Here is a 22379-nt window from a genome sequence, read left to right as displayed (position 1 = left end):
ATGATTTAAATTCTGGAAGTCTCGAAATCAAATTTGGATCTCTAGAACTAAAAATGAACCTTTAGATCGTTACATTTATGCTCAAAACGGCAAAAATCTACCAAAAATGACCCGTTGGGCATCCGAAACACACCCGAGGCCAGTGGGACCTCAACCAATCATGCCCACATAATTCATAACATCATTAAAACCTGCTCCAATCATCAAAACACCTCAAACAATATCAAATTATCCAAAACTCATCGAATTCAAGCCTAAGTTTCCAAAAACTTCCGAAAATACACTTTCGATCAAAAACCCGACCAAACGATGTCCGAATAACCTAAATTTTTTCACACACGTCAAAAATAACATAAAAAAGCTACAGAAACTCTCGAAATTCCATTCCGACTCCCGGATCAAAATCTCATTTATCAACCGGAATTCGCCAAAATATTAACTTTGTCAATTCAAGCTTAATTCTACCCCGGTCATCACAAAAATATTCCGGACACACTCCTAAGTCCCAAATTACCTAACGAAGTTATCCGAACCATAAAATTTGCATTTCGAGCCCTCTAACACATAAGTCAATATCCGGTTGACTTTTCCAACTTAAGCTTCCTTAAAAGAGACTAAGTGTCTCAAACCTTACCAAAACTAGTCCGAATGACTTCAAATTTTGCACACAAGTCACATTCGATATTACGGACTTGCACCAACTTTCAGAATCGCATTCCGACCCCGATATCAAAATTTTCACTTCCGGTCGAATTTTCTCAAAAACCTTCAAATTCCTATATTTAGCCAAATGACTTCAAAATGACCTCCGGACATCCGAATTCACTTCCGATCGCGCTCCCAACTCCAGAATCACCATACAGAGCTATTCCCAAACTCGAAATCCCAAACGGACATCTATAACTCTGAAATGCCTTCCAACCCAAGTTTATGAAATTCTTCTAAAATACTAACTTCCACAATACACGCAGAAATGCTCACGAGTTATCCAAAACTAAATCCGGACATACGCCCAAGTCCGAAATCATCATTCGAACATGCTGGAACTTTCAGATCTCAATTCCGAGGTCGTTTACTCAAAATTCCAATCTTAGCCATTTTCTTCAACTTAAGGTTGCCGCAACGAAAAGTTTCTTTCCAATTTGACTCCGAATTTCTTGAAATTCAATTCTGACCATACGTACAAGTCAATATACCTAAAATGAAGTTGTTCATGACTTTCAACTTCTGAACGATGCGCTAGAGCTTAAAACGACCGGTCGGGTCGTTACAGTTATGGAATAAACAACCTCAAATGTCATTTGTGGTTTCAAAGCCTTTCTCATACCTGGGTGTGTCAAAGTTCCCTAAGCGTCTCAAGGGACCTCGGGCAGTGCTTACACCCAGGTTTACATAACCAGACAAAAATGCGTACAGTGTGGAAGGGTCATCCCTTATGTGTCCAAGTTTAGAGGGAGTTCAAGGGTCCCAAGGTAAGGCTCACACAAGAGGGGGCGAACCTAGGTTCTAAGAATATAGTGGAAGTGTAGAACATAGTTGGAAGAGATTTATTTAAAATTGGATTGAAACTAGTAAGTGGTAAGGGTAGTTTGAAAACAGTAGTAATAAAACTCAAACTACACAGAATCAGTAGTTACACAAAGGGGTCAAGGGGTTTTGGGAATTCATTGTATGTAGCATATGATCCTAGAAGGAGTCAGGTTTGGTCATGCAAAGCAATAACTGATGCTGACATGCCCACAAACCAGCCAGAGGATATAAACACATAGAGGGGATATAGGGGTTTGGGATTCATAAGTCAGCAAACACATAACAAGTGACTGACAGAGTACATACATAGGGAATCATTGATCTAAATGGGAAGGGACATATTACAACATGCTAGTAATATAACTAAATTGCAGAAACATAAGCAGGAATAGACAAGAATGAAAGAAATTGGAACAATCAAAGGAACATATTGTTGTTGAGACTTTAAAAATTAACTAGGACATACCAGTAGAGAAGCAAAGTGCAGAAAGAAAAATAAGCAAGATTCCACAGTCTAGCCTTGGCTTTCAGCCGGCTAGACAAAGTAGCAACACAAGTAATAGTAGAGAAAAGAGAGAAAGTTTGAGTGTAAGTGTATGTTTTGAACTCAAATTATTCGTGTGTTTTGAAAGAAGAGAGGGTGGGTATTTATAGTTTTGAAAACGAGTGAAATCTTAACAAAACATGGAAATAATCACAATCAGAATCAATTAACACAAGCGATTCCCTTTAATTAAGGAATCACTGCTTAACGGATACTAACAGGTTTTAATTAAGGAAAGAAATCATATTGGGAACAGATTGATTATTGCCATATAAGGGGCAGTAAAAGCATGAAGTAAATAATCAAGTCTAAGTTCAAAGTAGGCTTAATTTTTGGGGAAAATTCAGCAAGGTAAAACACTACATTAATTAAATGAGGGGAATCAATTAATTCAAATAAACGAGTAAAATTTGGGTTCATAAGAAAACTTTTGCAATTAGTCTCAATATCGAGGGAATTAGGATCAATCAAGAAGGGGTCAAGATTCTGCATCTCAACATATAAATAGCAAGGAATGAACAGGCACGCAGAATCAAACATGTTGACAAAAGAAGCAACACAAACATACAGTAGCAGTAGGGGTAAGCTAGGGTTCAGCAGTAAGAAAAGTATTCGAAGCACAGTAGTCAAGTAGGTCAAATAGTCACTTAGAATCAATAGTGAAGAAGAACATAGTAACAGGTAAGAGATTCAGAAACAAGTAAAGGCCTCACAGTAACAAGTGAGGAAAACCTTTTAAGAAATTAGGGTTTTGACAACAGTAGTCGAGTTTAAGAGATGATGAGAAATCAGAACCACATAAGTCACACAAAGAAAAGAGAATCAAAGAACTTAATCGAACAAATGCACATTCAAACAAACAAGAATAGTTTCAGAACTCGGACAAGACCAAAAGGGAACTAGGGTTTTTAACATGCTGAAATAAATAGAAGAACAACATGAGCAAATCATTTAAACATAGCAAAATCACAAACAACATTAAAAACAGAGAAGAACTCTTTTGAAAAACTTAAAGGAAAACCCTAATCGTTGAAAAATAAAGAGTCACGTTGAAAGAAAATCGGAGAATCTTTGAGAAAAACACTTAAGAAGTTCGTAATAAGCACAAATTTAAGATAGATCTGAAGAAAATTGAAAGATCTCAAAGATTAGGGTTTCGAAAAACCCAGAAAAGGTGAGAAAGACCTTGAAAGTTATCGATCTAATCAGAAAAGTCAAGGATATGCCTTGAAAGGCCATGAATGGTCGGAGAAAGGTCATGGATGGTCGGAGAAAGGCCATGAACAGAAGTTGAGCAAGAACTAGACCAGATTCCTTCGAGGTCTGGCCATGGAACCACAGAAACAAACACCCAAGAGCTATAGGAGGCCGATACACATCTCAAATGGCCACGAGAGGCCATGGATTAGGCAGGGGTTGAGGTAGATTAAGGTGAAATTAGATGGCGGCGGCTAGGGTTCATGAGAGGTTGCAGAGAGAATTGAGAGGAAAGAGATTCAAGGGCGGCGTTTGGTAAAGAATGAATTAGGGTAAGGGGTCGTTTAGGTTTATTTTAGGTAAGGGTAATGGTGGTCGTTGATCTGAATGATCAACGGCCAGGATTAAAATAGTTAGGTGGGGAATCCGGGTTGGGCTGGTTAAATTGGGTTAGGGGTCGGGTTTAAATTGAAATTGGGCCGGGGGGAATTGGGTTTAATTTGGGGTTATAATTAGGCTAAAATTGAAAAGCAATTGGGCTATTATTTAAATAGCCAATTTTTTCCCTTTTTAAATTATAAAAAATAGTAAATTAATTTATGAAAATAGATTGAAAGCACTAAAATAATTTATAACATATAATTAATAATTTATAAATACAGGACTTAATTTTATGAATATAAAATATAATTAAATCTTAAAAGGGCTAATATTGCAATTATATGCAATTTAGCTTAAAAAATACAGAATAAATTTGTAAAAATATGCAAAAATTACCTTAGCTATATTTAGCATAAATATAAAATTCAATAAATGAATTAATGAAAATAATAATTTTGGAAATAATTATTGGTTTTTTATTGAAAAAGAGGAAAATATATTGATTTAAAAAACTTTAAAAGTTATGAGAAAATAATAAAACATTTGGACATACTTATATATGCATATATATGCTATTTTGAAGTTATTTTGCATATTAAAAATATCTAGGGAAAAATTTGGTATCAACAATACTTGTACAGGTTATTTAGTCTAGTAGGTGTCTTGATTGTCCTCGTTACTACTTTATCGAGGTTAGTCTTGATACTTACTGGGTACCATTGTGGTGTACTCATGCTATCATTTCTGCACATTTTTGTGCAGCCAGGTACCTCGGATGTTGTTGATCATTAGCTAGTTGTTCGGACTTTGCTGTGGAGACTCAAGGCATACCCGCTGTCGCGTTCACAAGCCTCAGAGTCACCTTCCGATTCTTACTTGTACTGTTTATTCCTATTTTGGAACAATTGTATTTATAGATTTTCTAGTAAATTCAGTAGAGCTTATGACTTGTACTACTGGTTTTGGGATTATTGGTTTTGTATAGTTGTTGGTTGATTTTGTCATTAAATCAGTAAGTATTAAGCTTACCTAGTCCCTAAGACTAGGTGCCATCACGACATCCTATGGAAGGGAATTCATGGTCGTGACACTGTTAACCTTATATAACTTAAATCCATTAAAGAAAAAATTTGAATAAGCATTAATTGATAACGAAGTAAAATTAGAACTAACCTCGAACTATACAAGGATTTCAAAAATCTTTGAATATTATTTAAAAAATCCATTCCTTTCTATCGAGTTTTGATATAAAACCCCCATTCTTCCTGGCCTCCAACTTGTCTTTCTCTATTCGCACTGCCCCCAAAAAGGAAGCTACCACTAGTGATTGGTCCCATCATTCTCTTTTTTACTATAAATATTTTCTCTAATTTAAGCTCTCTCCAAACTGCAAAACTCAATGGCCGAAACTCAGTCACTAACAAAATCACAAAATCCCCACATAGTCATACTACCAACTCCTGGTACGGGTCACCTAAATCCTCTTGTCGAATTCGCTAAACGACTTGTTTTACAACACTACTTCTCTGTAACTCTCATTCTTCCTACAGATGGCCTCATACCTGAATCTCAAAATACTTTCCTTAACGGTCTTCCCTCTGGCATTGATTATCTCCTTCTTCCTCCAGTTAACTTCGACGACTTGCCCCCCGAAGTTAACATTGTGACGCGCATTTGCCTTACTATTACCCGTTCTCTTGATTCTCAGAAATCCGGAAAAAAACGACCAAAATTTAGCGACCAAAGTTGGTCTGTGGGAAAAAGCGACCAAAGTTGGTCGCTAAACTAGCGAAAATAATAAAATAAATAAAAGAAACAAAATAGCGACCAAGGTTGGTCGCTATATTAGTCAAAATGTTGACTGGACTGGTCAGACTTTCTTGGTCAAACATTTACTGAGATTAGTGACCAATGTTGGTCGCTAAAGTGGGACCCACCTACAAAATTTTAATAATTATATTATTATTTTAAAAAAATTATAAAATATAAATATATATAATATAAAAATTGCGACCAACGTTGGTCGCAACTTAAAGGGTAGGAAGATACCGTCCAACTTTGGTCGCTTAAATGGGACCCAATTATACAATTTTAATAATTATATTATTAATTTAAATATTATATGAAATATAATTAAATCTGATTTAAATATAGCGACCAACTTTGGTCGCTAAATTAAATTCTTGAATAAATGGCGACCAAAGTTGGTCTCTATTCAGGTCAACAATGGCCAAAATTAAAAATCACTTTTGTATTTACTATCTAAATAATATAAATATAAGCCGTTAATACTTTTGTAATACAAGGGATTAATAGTACTACGAATCGTGCGTGTCTCTCTCTCTCTCTCTCTCTCTATATATATATATATGTGTGTGTGTGTGTGTGTGTGTGTGTATATATATTCAATCTGTAGCCTTTTCTTTTCAAAATTAATGTGTTGTCTTTTATTTAAAAGTAGTCTCGGGATTTACAAAAACTTCCTAAAGAAGTCTTGAAAGTACCTGTATGTGCTAGTATTATGCTAATTGACTACAGGTACGTCCTGGACAGGTTAGGTAAATATATATATATATATATATATATATATACTTACGCTATATTATGCACTGAGTATAAGTCTATTAGCTAATATTATATCGAATATAACTTATATATATAATATATATACTTACGCTATATTATGCACTGAGTATAAGTCTATTAGGTAATATTATATCGAATATAGCTTATATATATATATATATAATATATATATATATATATATATATATATACTTACGTTATACTATGCACTAAGTATAAGTGTATTAGGTAATACTGTATCGAATATAGCTTATATATATATATATATATATATATATATATATATATATATATATATATATATATATATATATATATATATATAATATACTTACGCTATACTATGCACTAAGTATAAGTGTATTAGATAATACTGTATCGAATATAGCTTATATATATATATATATAATATACTTACGCTATACTATGCACTAAGTATAAGTGTATTAGGTACTACTGTATCGAATATAGCTTATATATATATATATATAATATATATATACTTACGCTATACTATGCACTAAGTGTAAGTGTATTAGGTAATACTGTATCGAATATAGCTTATATATATATATACACTTACGCTATACTATGCACTGAGTATAAGTGTATTAGGTAATACTGTATCGAATATAGCTTATATATATATATATAATATATATATACTTACGCTATACTATGCACTAAGTATAAGTGTATTAGGTAGTATTATATCGGATATAGCTTATATATATATATAATATATATACTTACGCTATACTATGCACTAAGTATAAGTGTATTAGGTAGTATTATATCGAATATAGCTTATATATATATATATATATAATATATATACTTACGCTATACTATGCACTGAGTATAAGTGTATTAGGTCATACTGTATCGAATATAGCTTATATATATATATATATATATATATATATATATATATATATATAGCTTAAATTGAATTAAAATCCTAAATTTATACTACATATATATATAATTTTAAATTGAATTAAGAGTAATATAATATTTTTAGAAATAGTGACCAACTTTGGTCGCTATTTCTAAAAATTCAAAACTGATTTACCTAATAAAATTGCGACCAACTGTGGTCGATATTTTTAATTCCAGACTGTCAAAACGGGGATCCCCTCCCATTCTTTCTAAAAATTTCCCAAAATCTCTCTTTTCTCTCTCACACTCAAACCCCCCCCCCTCCAACTCCCAGCACTAGAGGCCCCACCCACGCCACCAACAACCACCGCCCAGCTGCCGCCGCCCCGTCGCCGTCGCCTCTACCGCTGCTGCGTCTCTCTCCTTCTCCACCTCCTAAAAGTTCTAGGTTAGAATTACAATTTATATCTTTTGTGTAAGCTTATAATGTTTTGTTTATTAGCTATGAATTAGTTTCAAATGACTAGTGTTTCAATTGATTATTTAACATTGTATTTTATAGAAACCTAGGGTTTAGGTTGTATTTATCATTATTTAACATTTTATAAAAATCTAGGGTTTATAGAAATGTTAACATTTTATTTAACATTGTATTTAACTTTATTTAACATTTTATAGAAATCTAGGATTTATAGAAATCTAGGGTTTAGGGTATGGGTTGAATTTTTAGGATATAATCATAACTTTTAGTTTATGTTTAAACTCGTAGGATATGAATATAACTTTTAGTTTTTAGGTTTTGTTCTTGTGAATTGAACTTGTAGGATATAAATTGAAATTTTAGGATATGAGTTGAATTTTTAGGATATGAATTGAAACTTTTAGGATATGAGTTGAACTTTTAGGAAATAAATTGAACCTTTAGCATATGTATTGAACCTTTAGGATATGACTTGAACTTTTAGTTTATGTTTAAACTCGTAGGATATGAATATAACTTTTAGTTTTTAGGTTTTGTTCTTGTGAATTGAACTTGTAGGATATAAATTGAAATTTTAGGATATGAGTTGAATTTTTAGGATATGAATTGAAACTTTTAGGATATGAGTTGAACTTTTAGGAAATAAATTGAACCTTTAGCATATGTATTGAACCTTTAGGATATGACTTGAACTTTTAGGATATGTTTAAACTCGTAGGATATGAATATAACTTTTAGTTTTTAGGTTTTGTTCTTGTGAATTGAACTTGTAGGATATAAATTGAAATTTTAGGATATGAGTTGAATTTTTAGGATATGAATTGAAACTTTTAGGATATGAGTTGAACTTTTAGGAAATAAATTGAACCTTTAGCATATGTATTGAACCTTTAGGATATGACTTGAACTTTTAGTTTATGTTTAAACTCGTAGGATATGAATATAACTTTTAGTTTTTAGGTTTTGTTCTTGTGAATTGAACTTGTAGGATATAAATTGAAATTTTAGGATATGAGTTGAATTTTTAGGATATGAATTGAAACTTTTAGGATATGAGTTGAACTTTTAGGAAATAAATTGAACCTTTAGCATATGTATTGAACCTTTAGGATATGACTTGAACTTTTAGTTTATGTTTAAACTCGTAGGATATGAATATAACTTTTAGTTTTTAGGTTTTGTTCTTGTGAATTGAACTTGTAGGATATAAATTGAAATTTTAGGATATGAGTTGAATTTTTAGGATATGAATTGAAACTTTTAGGATATGAGTTGAACTTTTAGGAAATAAATTGAACCTTTAGCATATGTATTGAACCTTTAGGATATGACTTGAACTTTTAGTTTATGTTTAAACTCGTAGGATATGAATATAACTTTTAGTTTTTAGGTTTTGTTCTTGTGAATTGAACTTGTAGGATATAAATTGAAATTTTAGGATATGAGTTGAATTTTTAGGATATGAATTGAAACTTTTAGGATATGAGTTGAACTTTTAGGAAATAAATTGAACCTTTAGCATATGTATTGAACCTTTAGGATATGACTTGAACTTTTAGTTTATGTTTAAACTCGTAGGATATGAATATAACTTTTAGTTTTTAGGTTTTGTTCTTGTGAATTGAACTTGTAGGATATAAATTGAAATTTTAGGATATGAGTTGAATTTTTAGGATATGAATTGAAACTTTTAGGATATGAGTTGAACTTTTAGGAAATAAATTGAACCTTTAGCATATGTATTGAACCTTTAGGATATGACTTGAACTTTTTTAGTTTATGTTTAAACTCGTAGGATATGAATATAACTTTTAGTTTTTAGGTTTTGTTCTTGTGAATTGAACTTGTAGGATATAAATTGAAATTTTAGGATATGAGTTGAATTTTTAGGATATAAATTGAAATTTTAGGATATGACTTGAACTTTTGTGGATATGAATTGAACCTTTAGGATATAAATTGAACTTTTAGTTTATGTTTAAACTCGTAGGATAAGAATTGATGAACTTTTAGTTTTTAGGTTTTGTTCTTGTGAATTGAACTTGTACGATATAAATTGAAATTTTACGATATGACTTGAACTTTTTAGGATATGAGTTGAACCTTTAGGATATGACTTGAACTTTTGTGGATATGAATTGAAGGTTTAGAATATGAATTGAACTTTTAGTTTATGTTTTGGAATTTTAGATTGCCGGAGGATTATTAGAAGAGGTTGAATGACGTTATTAGACATGCAATAGAACTTCCACCAAGAATAACTAAGACACAGTACCTGGCAAAGTGTGCCTTTAATTGTTCTTCTCATTAGCGACAATGATGATGAGAAGGCAATGGCAAGTGTTTCAAATAGTGATTGTGTAGGTAGGAATTTAGTATTTCCTAAGTAGATAAAATAAGAGCTTATAGAGTAATTATGTACTTCATTTTCCATGAGGAAAAAAAGTTTAATTGAGAGTGACAAGGTTGATGAAGGCGGAATGTGTTCCGTTGGTCATGGCAGTTCCCATAAAATGGGGATCATAAGACTCTATGATGACAAAGATTATAGGAAGTTTTGTTCTAAATTTTCTTTCAAGTCTGATCCGTACAAGCTTAATGTGATATTGGTGATATTTCTTCAGATTCAGACAATGATTTGACCGACAAAAGTATGAAAATGCTCTTAAAAAGAATTAAAGGTAAAATCTTTTCAACATCCTTCTCTACCAAGAAAAACGTTTTACTTTTAATTCTTTTTAAGAGCATTTTCATACTTTTGTCGGTCAAATCATTGTCTAAATCCGAATAAATATCACCAATATCACATTAAGCTTGTACGGATCAGACTTGGAAGAAAGTTTAGAACAAAACTTCCTATAATCTTTGTCATCATAGAGTCTTATGATCCCCGCTTTATGGGAACTGCCACGACCAACGGAAAACATTCCGTCTTCATCAACGTTGTCACTATCAATCAAACTTCTTTTCCTCTTGGAAAGTGAAGTAGAGAATTCCTCTATAACCTCTTTTATCTACTTAGGAAATGTTAAAATCCTACCTACACCATCACTATTTTGAAACACATGTCGTTGCCTTCTCATTATCATTGTAGCTATAGAGATCAACAATTGATCAAAGACACACCCTGTCAGGTACTGTATCCAAGTTATTCTCTGTATCCAAGTTCATCCCGAGTAATAGTACCACGAGGATAATCACCAAAGCCACCAGACAGCTTTATGATGCCAATGAAGCAAGATGAGCTATTTAATGAAACTCGTATTGTAAAGAAGAAGAAAGAGACTGATTCAGAAAGGAGGGTCGAGCCTCGACTATATACATGTAAGTTCTTTACTTTTCATTAAGTATTTTGATTTACTTTTATATAAATTTTGAAATACTAATTCAATATATATAATTTTTCATATAGGTTCGCTTCACATGAAGCTGACGTGGGGGAATTCATACGCAGTCAACCACCTAATGAATCGGGCGAGACAATCCAACTTTCGGACGAGAATGCTGAAAGAACACTCCTTGAGTACTTTATATACTTTGAACTAGACAAAAAAACTTAGTTCTATTGTGTTAGTTTTTTTTAGTTCGAATGAGCTTGTAATAAGCGTTAACTTAGTTTTGTTAGCTTAATGTGTTAGTTCTATTGATTGTTGCTTTTAATTGTTGTTGTTGTTGTTGTTGTTGCTGGCATAAAATGCCTGTTTAGGATGTTTGGTAAGCTGACAGGCGGTTTAGCTGCCAAAACAGACAGTTTCTGCCAAAAATATACCAAGAAAAGCGACCAACTTTGGTCTCTATTTGGTCGCTTTTCACTATAAAAATAATAATTTTCTGGGCAATAGCGACCAACCTTGGTCGCTACCTGCCCAGATTTCTATTAAAAAAATACAATTTTTGGAAATATAGCGACCAATGTTGGTCGCTTATCTTTAAAAAAAAATTAAATTCTTGAATTTAGCGACTAACTTTGATCTCTATTGTCCAGATTTTAAAATATAATATTTGGATTAGAGACCAAAGTTGGTCACTTTCTAATGATTAATGATAAATTAAAAATAACGTATTTCATATGTAGAGACCAACTTTGGTCGTCAAATTTATATTATTAAATTAATATAGCGACCAAAGTTGGTCACTAAAGTCAAAATCAGAATATTTGGCCCTTTTAGCTTAGAGACCAAATAGCGACCAACTTTAGTCGCTAAATAAAAGAGACCATCAATATAGCTACCAGACGTGTTTGGTCTCTTTTTGGGCCATAAGCGACCAACTTTGGTCGCTTTTTGTGATCTTTTTTTTTTCGAATTTCTAGTAGTGTCTCTTCGAGAGGTTCTTAAGTCTCTTGTTGAATCAAAGAAAGTAGTTGCTTTAGTGGTTGATCTTTTTGGTACTGATGCATTTGATGTGGCTAATGAGTTCGAGATTTCCCCTTATATGTTCTATACTTCAACGGCTATGATGTTGTCGCTAGCTTTTTATTTACCAGAGCTTGATAAAACTGTTTCTTGTGAGTTTAAAGACTTGCCAGCCGTTCACATGCTAGGTTAGAGACGGATTCAGATCTATTATATATATCTCAAGCGTTTAATTTATAAACATTGACATTGAATTTCCTTTTACACTATTAGACTGATCAAAAGATCTACACATAACTCTTCATGAAAAATAAATAAGATTTATAATCTTGTAGTAAAACAGCTTACTAGCCTCAATAGCTAAAATTGACCTGATGGTCAAAAATATTTGTAGAGTGCCGGTGAATATAGTTAAACTCTTATTTTAATGATTTAGAGGTTGTGAGTTCTTTCAAAATTGCTCAAAACATAATATTTATACTCTTTATATTGCATTTGATGTGACACTCCTTTTAGTTTGTTTTACAAAAAATTACACATTTTTATATATCTGGAAAATCTTTGATTTCAAATTTCTATTTTAAACTTAATGACATGTTTTTGTAGCCACAAAAATGTGGCGGTGTTTGACTTGACATGAAGTTTAAGGGAAAAAATGAAAACTTTTAAAACTTGTAGTCTGAAACAAGCTATTAATATTTGTGTGATATAAATCATCTAATTACGGATAATATAGAAAGTTTAAACTTAAATTGTTTCTAAATAAGTAAGTATGACATTCATATTGGGATAGACTAAAGGAAAGTATAATACGTAAATTGGGCCAAAAGTAGTATAATATGTTTAAAATCACGAGTTCCATTTGATATATATATATATATATATATATATATATATATATATATATATATATATATATATATATATCATGATCTTAATAAATAATTATGGATTGAATTGAATGTATTTCTAACCACATACACCATTGCTATTCCAGGTTGCATACCTGTACATGGGAAGGATCTTCCCGACCCGGTTCATGACAGGAAAAATGAGGCATACAAATGGGCTCTTCATCAGACAAAGAGGAAAAAAATGGCCGAGGGCATAATTTTGAACAGCTTCAACGACTTGGAACCTGGAGCTATTAAGGCTCTACAGGATAAAGAATCTGGTAATTATAAGCCAACCATTTATCCAGTTGGACCAGTTGTATTAATGGATACAAGTAACAAAGTTGATGATGAGCCATCACAATGTTTGAAATGGCTTGATGAGCAGCCACGTGGATCAGTACTCTACATTTCACTTGGGAGTGGTGGGACCCTCTCACACGTGCAGCTAATTGAACTGGCAATAGGGTTAGAAATGAGTGAACAAAGATTCGTATGGGTAATAAGATGTCCAAATGATAGAATTGCTAGTGGTACATACTTTAATGTCCAAAATTCAAGTAACCCTCTTGATTTTTTACCTAATGGGTTCTTGGAAAGTCGGTGGATTCTGGACACATTGTGGATGGAACTCGACTTTGGAAAGTATGATTCATAGTGTTCCTCTTATTGCTTGGCCTCTTTATGCCGAACAACGGTTGAACGCAGTTTTGTTAAATGAGGGTTTAAAAGTGGCATTGAGGACAAAAATTGGTGATAATGGTATTGCAGGGCGATTGGAAATTGCCGAAGTAGTGAAAGAATTGATGGTAGGTGAAGAAGGAAAAGAAGTGCGCAAAAAAAATGAGAGAGCTACAAGCTGCAGCAGCAATGGTGGTGAATGAAGATGGTTCTTCAACTAAAGCACTAGCTGAACTAGCTTCTAAGTGGAAGGAGCTGTCACATGATTAATACTCCCCCGTTTCAATTTATGTGAACATATTTCCTTTTTAGTCCGTGCCAAAAAGAATGACCCCTTTCCCGGAAACAATTTACCTTTATGCAATGATTTATAGCCACACAAAATATATATGCCTCATTTTACACCATAAGTTCAAAAGTTTTCTATCTTTTCTTAAACTCCGTGCCCAATCAAATGAGTTCACATAAATTGAAACGAAAGGAGTAATAACTTTGGCTCCATTGGTTGTCACGTGCCCTCCTTGTTATTCAGTTTGGTAACTTTGATTAGGGGTGGACATAAAATCCGAAAAACCGAATTCCGAACCGAACCAAATTAATTTGGTATTTCGGTTTCGGTTTTTTCGGTATTTCGGTCTAATTTGGTACTAGATTTTTGGTATTTCGGTTCGGTTTTCGGTATTATAATTTTACAATTTTGGTACACCGAAATACCGAAAATTTGTTGAATCTATATAATATATATGACTATATCTAAGTTCTAAGCCCAATTACCTATTTAATAGCCCATGCCCCATAGTCCCATACCTTCTCCCGGCGTCTTACCCACCCAGGCCCAACTCCCCCAACTCCCAAGCCCAATCTCAATCAATTACCCAAGACCCAAGTCAGTTAATAGTATACCCAAGACCCAAGTCGAGAAGACTGTTTTGATTATGGATAGCCCTAATGTGTTTCTGAGATCTAATGTTCTCATCCAGGCCATTAGGGCTTACTGCTTAGGAAGGATATCATCGAGAAGAAGAAGACGAGAATCGACTGCGAGTCTAGGATATCAGTCTGCGAGTGCCGAGTCTTGACGAGAATCGACTGCTTAGGATATCAGTCTACGAGTTACGACTTACGAGTTACGACCAGTCGACAGTCGAGCTCGAGTCTCATCTCATCTTCACCGGTTAACTTCACTACTTTTGTAAGTTTTGTAAGTCTCATCTCATCTTATTCTCATCCCAGCTCGATTTTCTGCATCAAACTAATTTAGGGTTATAGGCGACGATTTCTAGCTCGATTCGATTCCCTACTCCTCACAAATTTCGGGCAAACGAAGTGTCGAAGACGCTGCTGTCCTGTTCCAGTGTTCCGAGCTCGATTCAATTTCAATTTCAAAGGTATATTTCGCTTTCTTTTGGTTGTACTGCTGATTGAATGAACTGCTGTTCCGAGCTTTTCCCTTTAGTAGGAAAATATCATCTGTATCACGTTCATGTTGTTTAATTCATTTGCTTGTATAATAACAGTTGTGAGTACACGACTATGTGTTAGGCTTACCATATGATTACTTTGTTTAGGTCTGATTTTTAGAACTTTCCTTGCATTTTTCTTGTGATAGACACTTTCGGATGATGACAGTTGAGTGAATTCATTGTTAGTCTTCTTTGTTGTGACATTCTTATGGTTGCTGGTTTGGAAAGATTTAAATAATTGTGGAGTGTGGACTTGTCACTTGAGTAGTAATGGCCATGGTTTTTTATTTATTTATAGATGGCTAGAAAAGGATATTGCTAAATGTTAGTGGCTTGTTTAGCCTTTTTAGCTTTTGCTTAGCTGCAGACTGCAGTTACATTAGAGTATTAGACTGCTGCTGCATCTGTTGGAAAGATATTGTTAATTCGTTATAGCCTTTCAAGAAGTATTGGGGTGAGCCTGAAAAGATGAATAAAATAATTTTTATTGCTTCCGTCTTGGATCCACGTAACAAATTTGAATATGTTGAGGGAGCACTTGAAGAACTTTTTGGGGAGGAAAAAGGGAAGAAAATAAATGCTGAGGTGTATGCTTATATGAATTCTTTGTTTGGAGAGTATCTAAAAAAGTATTCAATCGAATGCGCATTTTAAATGGTGAAAATTCTCGGACTGTAATCTAATCATTTTTCACTTACTCTTTCTTTCTGTTGGATGTTGGATTAATATAACAGTACCTTTATTTTTTTTTAGGTAAATGCTAGTGATAGTCGTGGAAAGGCTGATTCTAAAATTGAGAAAGGAATTGGTGGTAGTACTGCAAATTCCATAAAAGAACTTGTTAGCAATGAATCCCTAGGTGCTAATATTGGCAGGTAAACCTCTGCTTTCTTGAATGTTTGTATCAGAAGTATGATTATATCCATGTTGATGATTGTAGATTGCACCATCAGAAGACTGTTCTGATTATGGATGAGGTTGATGGCATGACTGCTCATAGATTTTCTATTCTTTCGGAGTTGGCTCGTGATGTGTTGGCAATTCCAATTTCTAGTGTGGCGACGGAATGCGCGTTTAGCACTGGTGGTCGTATTCTTTATTCATTTAGGAGTTCATTGACTCCTAAATGTGTGCAAGCTCTTATTTGTGTTGCACTGTATTTAAGTGTTAATACTTAAGACTGTTTTTGTTGGACTGTGTTTAACTTGTTTAACTGTGTTTAAGTTGTTGGACTTGTTGGACTGTGTTAAGTGTTTAACTGTGTTTAAGTTGTTTAATATAGTTGTGTAATGTGCATTGTGCAGTTTGCTAGCTTTTGCCAACTACAGTATACGCCAGATTCATTGTGCAATGTGCAGATTGTAATATTGTATAATATGACATACAGTATTGAGTATACTGGCGTGCAAGTTTGCAACTGCAGATTGCCAGATTGTAAAGAAGTTATTGTCTTGTTCAGCTTTTGCTTTTCAATTATTCTTAAGCCATGTGAAATTGTGAATTGGTTATCACAGATTCACATCACAGGGGTTTCAGGTTTCAGCCACAATTAAGAGAATATAATATGTTATTCTTGTTTCAGCCATGTGCACATTGTCCAGTTGTGCACTGTTATATATCGAAAAACATATTCTTTTAGAGTGAAAATTTCAATTGTGCATGTGCACTGTTAGCACTTAGCATTGATTATTCATTGATTGTTAAACCGAAACCGTACCGAACCAAAATAAGAAATACCGAACCATACCGAAATATTTTGGTATGGTATTTGATATACACAATTGATAAACCGAATACCGAAATACCGAACCAAAATTCTTACATACCGAACCGAAATACCGAACGCTCACCCCTAACTTTGATCAATTCTGCTTGAATAGAGTTATAATTATTATTTTTTGTCTTTAAAGATCGAATGTATGGCCGAATCGAAAAAAAATTAGAAATCTTCACTACTTTGAGAATACAGAACAAAAAATATAACATAAAAGTATTTGTCGTCTAGGGATAGTAACGAGGCGGTGCAGGGTGCGGGGCGGTGGGGCCGTGCTGGTTTCGATAGTATGGGGGCGGTGTGGGTATAAACATATGCGAGTTCAGCGCAGAGCGGGGCAAAATTTAAAAGAAAAACTTAATTTTTTGCGCGCACGGTACTGGTGCAGGTTATGTTTAAATTTTTTTTACAATATTACTAACTTTTCAGGTTTTAAACCTGTATTTCCTAAAAATATCTTCACACTCCTTCAATTTATTATTATTATTATTATTATTATTATTATTATTATTATTATTATTATTATTATTATTATTATTATTATTATTATCTTAGATGCAATAGTCCGCCAATATAACTGGAGTTTATTCTATTCTTTTTCTTGCATCCTACAAATTGATATCTGAACCTAGTTCAATCATTTTTTGTTTATATTGATGATACTATTACCCATTGTAATCACGTAATTTTTGACTCGCGCATCTTTAAAGTTAGTTTAGTATTTCTAGTATTTTTAAAGAATTTATTCTAATAGGAATATAGTTCACTCTTATTTTTAATTTTAGAGTATAAATTTGAAAACACAAAAATAGTTTCATTAAATATTTTCTTGTTTTAAATTAAGGCCATTAGTATTTTATAGCAATATATTTTTATTTCTACTATGATTTTCACTAATTTTTCTATACTTTTATTTTAATATAATCTCTTAAGAATACCAAAAATAGTTTCATATTTTAATATAATTTAGTGTAATTAATTAGAATTGACTCTTACATTTGTAGTATTTTTATCATATATGTGACTAAGATTTGGACAATATTTTTAAGCGCATTTTTAAGGCCCAAATCGACAGCTCATAAGCCATTAACCCACTTGATCCATCAATCCATAACCCCATCATATCTCTTAATTAAATCCCAATCATTCACCCATTCCCATCCAACGGCCCATATACTTTCCACCTATAACATAAAAGATTTTTACCTATCTATACCATATATCAAATCTTATTACCAAAAATGTTCATAATTTGTTATTTACCCATGTAGTCCACACTTTTACTACAAATTATATACCAATCCAAAAATAGGTAGATTTTGCCATTAAAAAAGCCCTAAAATGAAGGCACCAAATCTGATGTGATTCTGTCAAGGATTTTATTCGAATTTTGAAACTGAAGGAGATCTCTCTTCCTGATGAAGGCACCAGTTGCGTAATTATCTCCTTCCTCAACAGAAAGAGATCTCTGTTGATATCAGCTACAACAAAAAACGCAATCAAATTGTACAATTACTGAAGAGAGGCTATATCTGTTCTTCGTCTCAAATTGTACAAAATTGCTCTTCGTCGATATCAGTACTCAAATTGTAGAAACTATATCTGTTCTTTGTCTTTTTTCCTATCAACTACACGAAATCATGTCAAAAATCCCAATAATGCTGAAATCGAATGGTAATTGGGATAACTATGGCAGATTTAGAGATTTTGAAATTGATGCCATTGTGGTAGATGATAATGCAAACTACGGAATTCTCAGTTCTACAATTGCAGAACAATTATCGATTGATACATCGGATAAAATTATAGAAATCAAATACATTGTGAACGAGAATTGTCCTCCAATGGAGATTAGGAATGATATGGGGGTTCGTGCTTACATGGAAACCAAAAAGGAGAATAAAAACTTAGGTTCGTATCCTTTATGTATAAGCGTAAGAGATTTCAATATGGAATTGGCAATCAACAATGAAAGCACCAGTGCAGGTATGTTTGATTCGACATTGCAGAGAGTTATGGTGTTACTATGTTATCTACAATATTACTACAATTACCTACAATTAAACTACAAAGCTCACATAGTACTGAAAAGGATAAAGCAATGTTGCTTTCAAAATTATCTACATAGAAACTACATTTATGAATTTATTGTTTGCAGGTTCGTCTGGATCCCTAAACTTACTTGAATTTCCATCCTCACCAGCTATAGAGGAATATCAAAGTGAAATAATAACTGAATCTACGCAAACATATATTGAAGAAGGACAAGTTTATCAGGACAAGCAAACAGTAGCTGCTGCAATGAAGAATTATTCAGTGATGCACAAGTTCCAGTTCAGAGTAAAAAGATCTAGTCATAGAAGGTATGTAGTTATTTGTGGATAATATATCAGCAAAATCAGTGTATGATTGAAGATAGGTGGGTTTTATAAATTGTAGTTAAATTGTAGTCAGTTTGTAGTTTATTGTAGTTTTTTCATAAATTTGTGTAAATATTGTATTTCTTTTGTAGCTACTGGCTTATATGTGTTGCTGAAAGCTGTAAATGGCATTTCAAGGCAACATCAATTAATGATTCGGCAATGTTCAAGATAAGAAGTTTCAGCCGTCAACACACATGCTACCTAATGGACGAAACATTCATACAGCGCAAACGTACTGCAGCAGTACTTGGTAGCATGGTCGTTCCAAAGTATTGTGATCCTAAGACTGTTTACACACCAAAGGACATACAAACTGACATGTTATCCGAACATGGACTGAACCTAAGCTACATGCAAGCATGGAGAGCAAAGGAAAAAGCTTTACAGTTTTTGAGAGGGAATCCGTGTGACTCCTACAACAAATTACCCAAATATTTTTATATTCTTGAGAAGAATTATCCTTGTTCTGTTGTTAAATTGAAGAAGGCAGCAGATGATTGCTTCTTATACGCATTTGTTGCTCTTTATACATCAATAAATGGTTGGCAACATTGTAGACCGGTAGTAGTGGTTGATGGGACATTCTTAAAGTCAGCCTACAGGGGGATTATGCTGACAGCAAGCACCATGGATGCATCAGGTAAATAATGGAATAATTTTGTACTTATTTTGTAGACAGTCTTTAAAATGCAGTTAAATTGTAGTTATGTTGTAGTTATTTTGTAGTTATATAAAAGAATGTAGTTAACATGTCTATATTTCTCAATATATATTGTAGTTGTTATTTAATCATATTTTATGTCTTAAAAATGTAGGTACTATTTTTCCCTTGGCATATGCTGTGGTTGATTCTGAAAACGACGCGTCTTGGAAGTGGTTCTTTGAGCAATTCAAGGAGGCATATGGTGAAAGACCTTCAATGTGTGTTGTTTCAGATAGGCATGAGAGTATACTGAAGGCAACATCAGTTGTCTATCCGGGATTGGCACACTACTCTTGCATGTGGCATATATGGACAAATATAAGGTCAAAATTCAAGAAGGGACATCTACAATTACATGAATTGTACTTTGCTACAGCACGGTCATACACTATGGATGAATTTAATGAAAGGATGTTGAAGATTGAAGAGGTAGACCTGCGTGTAAAGTCTTACCTATATGATATTGGCTATCATAGATGGTCAAGAGTACATGCAACGGTGAATAGAACTTTTACTATGACGTCAAACATTGCCGAGTCGTTGAATGCTGTAACAAAAGATGCAAGAGAGCTTCCAATATTTGATCTATTTGAGTATATGAGGACTCTTCTTGAACGTTGGACAAAAGAAAAGTTATCGAAGGCAAAGGGTACTTTCACATACCTTGGTCACAAATACAACAAAGAATTGGAAGACAACAGTACATTATCTCAGAAACTAAGGGTAAGATATTTTTTTTTGGTGCAGTAGAATCAAAAAAGTACTAGCTGCAGTTTTTCCAGATTGTAGTTAAACTGTAGTCAAATTGTCGGTAATAATAGTTTGTAGATGAGCTGTAATATATTTGTTGCTGATTTGTAGGTAAATTGTTGATAATCCATTTTAATGATTGATGTATTATTATTTCTGTTTGGTCTTCAATTGTAGGTGAGGGCTTCAACAGATCATATACATACTGTGTTAGATGGTGTGAAGCGGTACATTATGTGTCTAGAAAACAAGAAATGTAGCTGTGGACAATTCCAACTTGATGAACTTCCATGTGCGCATGCTTTGGCAGCATTAAGGCATAGGAATGAAACATACGAAAACTATTGCTCTCCGTATTACACAAGGAAGAGCCTTCTGCTTACCTATGAAATGCCAGTAAATCCTCTTCCTGATGAAGGCAAATGGGATGTGCCACAACATATTTTGGATGAGGTAGTAAAGCCACCGGCGGGAGATAAAAGGCAGCCAGGGAGACCTCACAAGGAAAGATATAAAACATTTGATGAAATAAAGTCAAAGAAATACAAGGTGTCATGTGGCAATTGTGGAGGTGAAGGGCATAACAAAAGAACTTGCAAGAATGCGCCGAAAAAGAAATGAATATCATGTAGTTAGAATAGTTATTCAAAATAAATGTTAGTGAGCTCAAATTATCGGATTTTCTTGTGTAATTGTTTAAGTTTTTGAAGATGAATAAGAAGTATAAACATCAATTTGTGTATCTGCACTATTTATGTTTTTATGTATTCTGTCAAGCATCTAAAGTTGTTTTTTTTATAGAATAGTTAAACTTTAATATTTACTGTATACAAAAAAACTGATATTAATAAAGAATGCATTCAACGTAAATTGTATCCAGATTGTAGTGAATATGTAGTTTAACTGTGTTAGAACTGTAGTCCTGTTATTCATATGTAGAGGAGTTGTAGTTAAAATGTAGTTTGACGTAGTTTAAATGTAGATAAATTGAATTTTTTTGATAAACCTTGTTGATAAAAGATGGCTAAATTATTTATATGATTCCTGTATTTATTTTATCTTTCTGCTGTGTAACAAATGACAGTTATATACAGATATTACTTGGCACTTGAAGGTATTTATAAAAATAACTTGAAGATTAAAGTCAAATTGTAAGACAAAGTTGTTGCTGTAAAAATGTAATCAGAGTACTCGAGTATAATGTAATCAACAAAAAGTGTTGTAGAAAACCAAAACGACATATTTCCTACATTGTTTTCCAATTCAACTACCAAATTTCACAGACCAAACTAGGAACACAATAGTCTATTTCTTCTTTCGTTGCACTCTAGTCCTCTCGTTTTTTGCCGGAGCACCCTTCCTCCTTGCTAGCCTGCCAGTAACCTCACTCTCACTGATTGACCCATCTTCTTGCTTCTTTGTTGCATAGTCCCACAGTAGAGCTCCATAGCGTCTACGGTGTTGGTCAATATCAGAAAGATCTTCCTTTGGGATTGCCAAATCTCCAAGGCTAACATACTCCGCAAATGCAGCCACAAATACACCACAATCGCTGCATAAGATGAGAATTTTTCATTATATAACAAATGATTAAAATAAAAAAATTAAACATATAGAAAGGGAGATTATTTTTTTACACTGAGCCTTCCTTTTGTTGTGGAATCTCAGCAACCATCCATTGTATGTCGAGAGGGTCCGTAACTGGTTTTTCGATGTATGCCTTTGTGCTCTTGAAG

General features: G+C 33.3%; 1 protein-coding gene and 1 pseudogene across 1 annotated transcript; both read left to right on the top strand.

Annotated features, from left to right (window-relative positions):
- Positions 1–5051: 5051 nt before the first annotated feature.
- On the top strand, positions 5052–13800 carry LOC104249861 (hydroquinone glucosyltransferase-like; annotated as a pseudogene).
- Positions 13801–18407: 4607 nt separating this feature from the next.
- LOC138874870 (uncharacterized) lies at positions 18408–21264 on the top strand. The gene is made up of 5 exons (XM_070153658.1): positions 18408–18753; positions 18926–19130; positions 19280–19830; positions 20006–20616; positions 20821–21264. Exons 1-5 carry the CDS (start codon positions 18408–18410, stop codon positions 21262–21264), a joined length of 2157 nt encoding a protein of 718 aa, XP_070009759.1.
- Positions 21265–22379: the final 1115 nt, after the last annotated feature.

The sequence above is a fragment of the Nicotiana sylvestris genome, chromosome 8 (genome assembly GCF_000393655.2).
Source record: "Nicotiana sylvestris chromosome 8, ASM39365v2, whole genome shotgun sequence".
Taxonomy (NCBI): Eukaryota; Viridiplantae; Streptophyta; class Magnoliopsida; order Solanales; family Solanaceae; genus Nicotiana; species Nicotiana sylvestris.
The sequence above is the reverse complement of the archived record's forward strand: the minus strand, read 5'-3'. Positions and strand labels throughout refer to the sequence as shown.